This window comes from Brienomyrus brachyistius, chromosome 1 (assembly GCF_023856365.1).
Source record: "Brienomyrus brachyistius isolate T26 chromosome 1, BBRACH_0.4, whole genome shotgun sequence".
Taxonomy (NCBI): Eukaryota; Metazoa; Chordata; class Actinopteri; order Osteoglossiformes; family Mormyridae; genus Brienomyrus; species Brienomyrus brachyistius.
Window position 1 is genome coordinate 11,777,207 of NC_064533.1, and position 10,750 is coordinate 11,787,956.

Genomic DNA, 10,750 nt, shown 5'->3' on the forward strand with positions numbered 1-10,750 from the left:
GTGCGCATGTGCCTGTGTGCGCGTGTGCCTGTGTGTTTGCGCGTGTGTCTGTGTGTTTGCGCGTGTGCCTGTGTGTTTGCGCGTGTGCCTGTGTGTGCCTGTGTGCGCGTGTGCCTGTGTGTGCCTGTGTGTGCCTGTGTGTTTGCGCGTGTGCCTGTGTATGCCTGTGTGTTTGCGCGTGTGCCTGTGTGTGCCTGTGTGCGCCTGTGTGCGCATGTGCCTGTGTGCGCGTGTGCCTGTGTGCGCGTGTGCCTGTGTGTGCCTGTGTGCGCGTGTGCCTGTGTGTTTGCGCGTGTGCCTGTGTGTTTGCGCGTGTGCCTGTGTGTGCCTGTGTGTTTGCGCGTGTACCTGTGTGTGCCTGTGTGTTTGCGCGTGTGCCTGTGTGTTTGCTCGTGTGCCTGTGTGTGCCTGTGTGTTTGCGCGTGTACCTGTGTGTGCCTGTGTGTTTGCGCGTGTGCCTGTGTATGCCTGTGTGTTTGCGCGTGTGCCTGTGTGTGCCTGTGTGTGCGCGCGTGTGCCTGTGTGTGCCTGCGTGTGCCTGTGTGTGCCTGTGTGTGCCTGTGTGTGCCTGTGTGTGCCTGTGTGTGCGCGCGCATCTGCGTGTTTTAATCTGCTGCCACAAACCCGCTTCTCACTCGACACGTTACAATAAAGCTGTGTAGGTCGAGGGGCGTTGATTCGGCTCCGTGGCCCTTCGGGGTCCGGAGCGCCTCTCAGAGCCGCCGCAGTTTGGCTGTAACCCCCCGTCACCCCCCGTACAGATGGGTTTGCCTTTACCAGCCACCCCAGACAGTAGGGTACAATAGCAGGGCGCACGCTGAGACATGGGGTAAGTAGTAGACACTTTGGAAGAATATAAATGCTGCAGTTTGTAGTGGAAAGTTCAGGTTCGGAAAGTAGAATCCAAGATTGGATTATAATTTGAGTCTGAATTGAGTATAAATAAGATACATCCACGTGGAACGTAATTGATTGGCTGGAACAAAATCTTGGTACTTTCTGTACCTAAACTCGCTACCTCTGAGTATTCGGATTATCATTATTATTATGATTTTGCATGCCCTCCCCTTTAGGAGTTGTGTGGGTTTCCTTAAGGTCCTCCCTGTCTGGCCACTATGAATTGCCTGAGCTCTGTGATTCTGCATGTGTCCTGTGATGGACTGCATACCTCAGCCTGTGCCCTCTGCCGCCTGGTTTGGGCTTCAGACCCCCCCAGTGCTCTGACAAGGATAAGCGTTTGGAAGATGGATGGATATTACTATCATTAGTGATACGTTAGACCCAGCAGAGCTGAGAAACAGTTAGGGCAAATTGCCCACAGCATATGTACTGAGCGAATCGTAAGTTAAAGCATGAACCCCCACCCCACTGCTCGTGGCCATAATAGTGAACATAAATTCGATACCTGTAAGCCTGTAAAGAAGCAGCCCTGGGGACACGTCTTGGCTGTGCTGAAGTTGATCACAGAAACAGCTGATAGTTGGGCAATCATCCAGAGTAGAGTGTGGAGGGTCCCTGTGTGGTGGGTCTACATGTGCGGACAGACCCCAAGTGTGGAGGGTTCCAGTGTGTGGATACCGCCCCAAGTGCGGAGGGTTCCAGTGTGTGGATACGCCCCAAGTGCGGAGGGTTCCAGTGTGTGGATACGCCCCAAGTGTGGAGGGTTCCAGTGTGCGGGACAGACCCCAAGTGTCGGAGGGTTCCAGTGTGTGGATACGCCCCCAAGTGCGGAGGGTTCCAGTGTGTGGATACGCCCCAAGTGTGGAGGGTTCCAGTGTGCGGACAGACCCCAAGTGTGGAGGGTTCCAGTGTGTGGATACGCCCCAAGTGCGGAGGGTTCCAGTGTGTGGATACGCCCCAAGTGTGGAGGGTTCCAGTGTGCGGACCAGATCCCAAGTGTGGAGGGTTCCAGTGTGCGGACAGATCCCAAGTGCGGAGGGTTCCAGTGTGTGGATACGCCCCAAGTGCGGAGGGTTCCAGTGTGTGGATACGCCCCAAGTGTGGAGGGTTCCAGTGTGCGGGACAGATCCCAAGTGTGGAGGGTTCCAGTGTGTGGATACGCCCCAAGTGCGGAGGGTTCCAGTGTGCGGACAGATCCCTAGTGTGGAGGGTTCCAGTGTGCGGAAACGCCCCAAGTGCGGAGGGTTCCCAGTGTGTGGATACGCCCCCAAGTGCGGAGGGTTCCAGTGTGCGGACAGATCCCTAGTGTGGAGGGTTCCAGTGTGCGGATACGCCCAAGTGCGGAGGGTTCCAGTGTGTGGATACGCCCCAAGTGCGGAGGGTTCCAGTGTGCGGAACAGAATCCCAAGTGTGGAGTGTTCCAGTGTGTGGATACGCCCCAAGTGCGGAGGGTTCCAGTGTGCGGACAGATCCCAAGTGTGGAGTGTTCCAGTGTGTGGATACGCCCCAAGTGCGGAGGGTTCCAGTGTGCGGACAGATCGCAAGTGCGGGAGGGTTCCAGTGTGTGGATAGGCCCCCAAGTGAGAAGGGCTCCAGTGTGTGTACAGGCCCCAAGTGTGGAGGGTCCCCTTATGTGGGGGACCCCTATGTCCGGAGGGTGCCTGTGTGCGGTGGGCCTCTGTGTGTGGAGGGTCCCTGTGTGTGGCAGGTTCCCGTGCATGGGGGGGGGACCCTATGTGCAGAGGGTCCCCTTGTGTGGGGGGCCCTATGTGCGTAGGATGCCAGTGTGTGGTGGGTCCCTGTGCGTGGAGGGTTCCCATGCGTGGGGGCCCCCCGTGCTGGCTGTCCCCCCCCAGGCACGCAAATGAAATCAGCAGCTAATGGAGGCGCGTGGCCGCTGAGCTGCTCCTGCTTCTGCCTCTGTGCCTCGCTCCTCTCTTCATTCTGGCGTATTTCTGCTGCTGGGAGTTATCTGCTAAGCTGGTCATTAATTAGTTTCAAGGGGTTCTTGACAAGTATTACATTGTTACAAATTAGTTAATTACTGGGGGATGTGATGTGCGCTGGGTTATACAATCTGCCTAAGGATGTTTGTAAGAGGAGGAAACCAGTTATTGATCCGCCGCCAAAGTCCTGGGTGCGGAGGTGAAGGCCATCGTTCATGATTAATGAAGCACTGGGGGGGGGAGGTGGGGGGGTGTCGGGGGGGAGCTCTCACGTGTCAGCGAGGCGTGCGGACACTGCCGATTTGAATATGCAAAGTGGCGTGCGATTTCTCATGCGTGGATTTTGTTTGTGTGTGTGTGTGTGTGTGTGTGTGTGTGTGTGTGTGTGTGTCTGTGTGTGTGTGTCTGTGTGTGTGTGTGTGTGTGTATCTGTGTGTGTGTGTGTGTGTCTGTGTGTGTGTGTATCTGTGTGTGTGTGTGTGTGTGTCTGTGTGTGTGTGTGTGTGTGTGTGTATACCCCTAGTTTGCACAATGCCAGCCATAACACATGACTGATGGTCTGACCCTGAGGATGCAGTAGGCCCAGGAGCACGCCTTAATATTTAACACACCCACTGTGTGTGTGTGTGTGTGTGTGGTGTGCTTTACATAAATGGCCCCATTGAAAACTGTCAGTCACCAGTAGCTAACCCGTCGCAGGGGGGGGGGCCCTCTGTGGGGGTTTCCATGTGGGAGGCGCCTTCTCCCCCCCTTCAGACCACCGGCGTTAGGGTGTCTGCGGGATGCATTACTGTTTATCGGCGTTTTTGACCCTGTGATCGTTTGATCATGTGACTCGTTTGATCATGTGACTCGTTTGATCATGTGACTCGTTTGCTGGATGGTACGCAGGGCGGCACACATGTAGGGATCAGGACCGGGTCCGCAGACCTCTGACTCGTGGTAAATCAAACCTGACCCCCCCCCCCGCTTGCCAGGTTAACCATGGCAGGCCTGACAGTTAACTCTACAGACAATCTGCATTCCTTCCCAGCTGGGGTGGGGGTGTTGGGAGGGGGGGGTGGCTCAGCCACTGAAAGAAAGCTTTCTTTGATCCCCCCCCAAAAAGCAGGACCAGTCCACCCCCCCCCCCCCCCCCCCCGGATGGCCGAGCTTCTCCACACACACAAGCCTCTTTCTTGTCTCACCTACACACCCCCCCTCTAAAAAAAGCACATGCATCTGAGAGTTTGGCCAGCATGCCGTTGTTTCAGCTGTAACCTTTATATCTCCACCGGGCTCCCATCATGACAGTTGCGTTTATTGTCTATTGTTGATGCCGGGGCTGAGGGTTGTGGAGGGGGGGGGGGGGGGTGGAGTTCTCCAGGGACAAATGGCGATCACTCTCACTTTCCTGTGAGGTTATGGGGTCCTCTCCCCCTGTGATCCATCCTCATCTGGTTCTCCTGGTCAGGAATGTGTCACGGGTACAAGGGTGAAGGTATCAGCTGGGAACAATAAGGCTTTGTGCTGGCTTGTGGGGGGAGGGGAGGGGGGGCAACGGGGAATGAGGTGCATGTTAATGTCACTCAGAGACAGGCGCACACACGTGCAGCAGCCCCCTCTCCACCCCGAACACACCAACCCGCTGAAACAGCAGTCACCCAACCCCACCCCAGTCCACTTGCTTTTTCATCTCAGTGGGTTGTGGGGGGTCATCTCGTGTTCCGGTGCCCCCACGATGCCGGCAAGACAGAAGCCGGGAGGAAGTTGTGGCTCCCACGCTGGTGCTCCCTTTCTCTCACTCTCTCTCTCTCGCTCGCTCGCAGGGACCCCCGACAGCCTGGCGGAGAAGGAGAGGCAGCTGATGGGCATGATCACGCAGCTGACCAGCCTGAGGGAGCAGCTGCTGGCCGCCCACGAGGAGCAGAAGAAGCTGGCCGCCTCGCAGATCGAGAAGCAGCGGCAGCAGATGGAGCTGGCCAAGCAGCAGCAGGATCAGGTAAGCGTGCAGTGCAGACGCACCGGGGACATGGGCGTGGCCGGGACCGGGGTACAGACTGAGGGGACTGAGACATGGGGGACACAGGGACAGAGACACAGAGGACACAGGGATGATGGCATAGACAGCGGCAGCACAGACACAGGGACACACAGTGTGGGGCCACAGACGTAGAGACAGACACATGGAGGACACAGGGATGACAGCACAGACACAGGGACACAAAGTGCGGAAACACAGATGTAGGGACAGACACATGGAGGACACAGGGATGACAGCATAGACACAGCAGCAGCACAGACACAGGGACACACAGTGTGGGGCCACAGACGTAGAGACAGACACATGGAGGACACAGGGATGACAGCACAGACACAGGGACACACAGTGTGGAACCACAGATGTAGGGACAGACACATGGAGGACACAGGGATGACAGCACAGGGACACAAAGTGTGGAACCACAGATGTAGGGACAGACACATGGAGGACACAGGGATGACAGCACAGACACAGGGACACAAAGTGCGGAACCACAGATGTAGGGACAGACACATGGAGGACACAGGGATGACAGCACAGACACAGGGACACAAAGTGCGGAACCACAGATGTAGGGACAGACACATGGAGGACACAGGGATGACAGCACAGACACAGGGACACAAAGTGCGGAACCACAGATGTAGGGACAGACACATGGAGGGCACAGGGATGACAGCACAGACACAGGGACACAAAGTGCGGAACCACAGATGTAGGGACAGACACATGGAGGACACAGGGATGACACACCAGACACCAGCACAGACACAGCAGCAGCACAGGGACACAGACACACCAGGGACACAAATGTAGGGACAGAGATACGGGAACATGGGGATGAGAGCACAGACACAGGGACATAGATACAACAGGGGCAGAGACGCAAAGATCACAGGGACAAGAGACACAGGGATGCAACAGAGACATGGGGACAAAAGAATAGGATCAATGATGTGGAGTCAGATATGGGGACAGAGACACAGAGACACTGACATAGGGGGACACATGAAAAAGACTCAGGTATAAATGCGGACACAGATAGACACAGGGACACCAATAGATGGACACATAAACACACACAATCCAATTAACACCACCGATGAACACAGGCACTCAGATACACTGTTTTGCTAACTGTTCCTCAGTGACTCTGTGCTGCTGCAATGTTGAAACAGAAGTGTTAAGCAGCTTGAGCATCACATCTCCCTGTCTCTGTCTCTATGTCTGTGCCTCTCTGTGTCTGTGCCTGTGTCTGTGCCTGTGTCTGTGCATCCTCTCAGATCGCTCGACAGCAGCAGCAGCTCCTGCAGCAGCAACACAAAATCAACCTGCTCCAACAACAGATCCAGGTCAGTCTCCAGCTGCACATCCAGAATGTCTCTCTGTCTCTGTCTCTCGGTCTCTGTTTCTCAGTCTCTGTTTCTCTGTCTCTTTGTCTCTGTTTCTCAGTCTCTGTCTCTGTCTCTCGGTCTCTGTCTCCTTGTCTCTGTCTCTTTGTCTCTGTCTCCTTGTCTGTGTGTCGTCCTATCTATCTATCTATCTCTCTGCCTGTCTATGAATCTTTATGTGTCTGTGTTTATATATGTCTGTTTTTGTATGTCTGTGTATCTGTGTGTGTCTGTGTCTGTTGGCCTCCTATCCATACTGTGACCCTGCAACTTTCCACTAAAATGGCGTCCTGACCCCCGCAACGGACTCCAAGCTTCTGTCCCATAATGCGTCACCATGCTGTCAGCGATGTGCTGTTAGCAGTGCACATCCCATAATACAGGGAGGCCCTGTAGACCAGGCCCGAGGCAGGACCCCGTCCTCTCCAAAACAGAGACGCCTCACTTGAGAGCTGCACGTCGAGCCTCCCTCCCTACGCTGGAGCGCCGCCATTCTACCGTCGTGCGTGTGACAGCCACTCCCCCCCCCCCCTACTGAGCCCCAACGTGTGTTTCCCAGGGCGTGAGGCAGAGCGCCGTGCCTATGTGCATGTGTGCGCGTGTGACAGGCCCCGGAGCAGAGACTCGCTCCTCCTGAGTGAAATCACGGGTCAGCGACCTGAAAACAAAGACAAACAACTCGTGTGTTTCGTGTGCGTGTTTGTTTGTGTGCGAGGGACAAAGACTCTGTGTGTGAAAGCGAGGGAGAGGTGGAGCGTGTGCGTGTGGGAAAGAGGGGAGCCGCAGCGTGTGACCGCGTGTGGAAACGTCACGCGGGCCCCGTGACCCGGAGGCACACGCCGCCTTTTCCCATGACTCCTCAGCCACTTCCTCTTAGTTATCAGGGGTTATCATGGAACCGTCCCTGTAGGTGGCGCTCTCTCGGTCTTTGATTCGGTCCAGGTCCAGGTGGGGAGTAGGTGCGGTGCCCTAACTCCCCCTGCCCCCCATGTCCAAGTTTCAGACGAAGGTCCCTATCCTCTCTGCCCACCCCCTCCCCCCCCCTTACCAGCCCCCAGCTCTGTTTTGCTAACTGTTTCTCAGTGACGGACGCTGCCAGAAAAGGAGACAGTTCTAATTAAAGTGTTTCCGGGAGCCTCTGTTTCCACGGGGACCCCCCCACGGCGGAGAGCTGGCCCCCCTGTGCCTATGAAAGAAACACCTGCCAGGCCCCGTGGGGGAACCGAGGAGCACAAGCGCGGGGGGAGGTGGAGAATGGCGTAAAATATGGCTTATCTATTACGCATTCACCCAGTTAACAAGACTAATATTCTTACTGCTTTGTTGTCATGCGACTGTGTCAATACTCTGATATCCTGCATTGTTGGGGCAGGGGGAGGGCGCTGAGAGTCCCCCCCCCTGCGCTGTATGACCCATGCTCACACTGGCACCCTGCTGGTCTGGTCCAATGGGGGGTAATTCTTCCTTTCCCAGCAACACTGGGTCTCCCTCAATGCCAGGTATAAGTGAGGCATTGCAAACAGTATTACTCTTACCGTAATTAGCCTAAAAAACGCACCACTAATAAAGCAAAAGCACACCAGCAACAGAATCAGCAAGATTTACCGGGACATAGCAGGCAAGGGCGTTATGTCTGGGCATGAATTGAGGAGCTTGGATTTTATTTTATGGGATGTAAGGGTGCTGATGAAAAACCACTTCCTGTGATGCCACTTCCCATGAAAACTGGGCCGGCGCTGCCGTGGTCGGAACGTTTTGGGAATGTGAGAGATCATGTCCGCCTGAAAGGTCCTCAGGACGGACCCTCACTCCGGCCTCGTTGGTGGACACGTGTTGATCCGACACGACCGCAGGATTTCGCTGTCCGGCGTGCCAAGAACAGGGAATGTCACCCCCTCCCCCATCTGAAATCGGCCTATTAGTGTGGAAAATTGTATCCCCCCCCCCCCCAGTCATTTTAGCGATGTAATCCTCATGCATTTCATCGTACAAGGACTAACATCAAAAACTGCATGGCGTCCAGCTTCCCCAACTCCCCCGTCCTCACGTGCACGTGAACCCTGACTGCACCGGTCCAGTTCCTCTTTCCTCCTCCCTCCATGCGGATTTATTGGCAGTTTTATTCGTGTCACATGACCGACCGGAGCACCTGGCTTTCTCCCGCGGCAAAAGGTTGTATGGAGGTGTCACAGTTGAGTGGAAAAAAAAGGCATAAATAAAGTATACATTGTGACACAAAAGGGGAATTAGCCGAAACAGAGAACCGAAAACATCTTTATTTATCAAACACTCACCAAAAAACACTCATATTGTCATTATGCAAATGAGATTTATGAGTAAAATAGAAACTGCATTCAACACTTTTGTCTGAAAAGTCTGCAAAGCATGAAAATCGGCAGCCATTTTTATTCAAATAAGGGGAAATAAATATTTTTTATCTGCTTTTAACCAGTGCAGTTCTTTTCCAGTTACTCTGTGACGTTTTGCTGGCAGTAAGTCTGGGTGATGTATGGGTCGCCCCTGCGTTTGCGGGCTGGAAGACCCCGTGTTGGGCCACATGGTTCCTGCTGGACCTTGTGCAGATGTCAGAGAGAAAACACCCCTCACTTCTAGAAACTACAGGTTCTCTGAAAAACAGACAGAATTTTCCCAGTACGGTGCAGAGAGAGAGAGCGGTTAACTTAACCCGGTTAACCAGCAAGTGTAGCCTGGCTGTAAATTGGACGATTGTTAAACAATATCTGAATTTCCAAGCAAAATTTGACAAATAACATGACACTAATAAGATCTTGCTTTCTGATATGTGCTGAGTTAAGGTTATAATTATCAGTCCCCTGCCCAAAATTGAGCAAAACCTTTTCTAAGAAGAATGACTGGTATTTAAAGTGTTGTTTATGAGAATTGCTTCCAAAAGTAATTTCCAAGAGGTTTGATGAAAACGTTTTACTGATGCACTTAATTGAAACAGAGAAAGCACAAAAATAGCGTGGCCAAAATTATTAGCCTTCTGACAATTAATAGTCAATAGTGTAGCCCGTCTGACTCAACTGATAGCAGCCTCCTCCTGTAGTTTCTCACAAGGTTTGCATAAATCTCCGGAGGGGTCTTAGATCATACGTCCATTGCAAATTGTTCCAGCTCATGCAAATTAGATGGTTTTCGAGCCCGGACCTTAAACTTGCGCTCTCGCCAACGATTCTCAGTAGGATTGAGATCTGGGCTTTCAGACGGTCACTCCAAGACCTTGATTCTGGTGTTCCTCAAAAAGTTCTGGACCAACTGTGATGTATGCTTTGGGTCATTATCTTGCTGAAAGACCCAGCGACAACCCAAAGCCAGACTGGCAGCAGATTTCTTAAAATCATCCTTTAAAATGTCACCGTGATCTTCTCTCTTATGCCACGCAACCAAACAAAACAGCCCCACAGCATTATGCTGCCACCAACTGTAGGAACTGTGTGTTTATGGCAGAAGGCCTCTCTCTTCCTTCACTGTATACATGTGCCCAGACAGCTCTAGTTGTGTCTCATCAGAGCAAAGGACAGACTTCCAAAGTTCATCTACATGTTTCTGAAAGTCCAGGGCAAACTCCAGTCTAGCTTTCATACGCTGTTGCGTGAGCAGTGAAGTTTTCCTTGGCTGATAATGTCAAAGCTTCCCACCACGAAGACCCTTCACCCAACAGTTTTTTTTTGAGACTCCAGAAGAGGCCAATCCAGTGGCCTTTTCAGTGATCCAGGGGATCTTGTTGGCATCTCTGATTATTTTCTTCTCCAAAGTCTTTGAAATCTTGCACTTGCCACCATGCCCAGCTTTGTTTCTGACAGAGTGGGTCACTTTGCATTTTGCAGTGATGCAGAAACGCGTGGAAACCATCGTGTTCCCATCCCCCTTAAGATGAGCATCCGCCGTCTTCTCCCAGAGGTCCCTACTTTTTTTTTTTTGGTTTTTGGCATGATGAAATTACTTTTTACAAAGAAGATAAGCATCATACCTCTCGATCTTGCCACTAACGTACCACTAGCTCTGCTCCTTTCAGTCCATTTATTAGAATGTGGTGCTAATTGAGCCAGTCGCATCATATGGGTTTCAGGTTTGACACCCGAACATCTAACTTCACTGTAGTGCTTCCTGACAGATTCACACGGGCCTGATCATTTTGACCACCCCAATTATTTAATAAAGTTCATGCAGCAATATAGCAATATAGATTTTAATATGTTTAATAGATTTTAGTATGCAGCAATATGTTTGTTAAATAAAACTGTACCATTCGGAGGTTTTGACGTTAATGACGTTTTAATTTTCAAAGTTTGATAAATGTAAAAAAATGGACATAAATATAGGAAAATGTTCAGTTATGGGACTCCTTTAAAAAGTTCAGTGATTGAAGTCGTTAGAACTTCAATGGCACATGGTTGGTGTCAGGAAGCCAGTCCGGTATCTTCCCCTTTAAATGCAAATGGGAACGGAATCCAATGGGAGAGGAT

General features: G+C 52.5%; 1 protein-coding gene across 1 annotated transcript in view; it reads left to right on the plus strand.

The window, feature by feature from the left end:
- sox5 (SRY-box transcription factor 5) overlaps positions 1-10,750 on the plus strand; it is a 118,902-nt gene that overhangs the window by 87,308 nt on the left and 20,844 nt on the right. Inside the window, 2 exon segments of the mRNA XM_049011261.1 lie at positions 4,655-4,827; positions 6,153-6,221. Coding sequence (XP_048867218.1) covers positions 4,655-4,827; positions 6,153-6,221 — 242 coding nt within the window.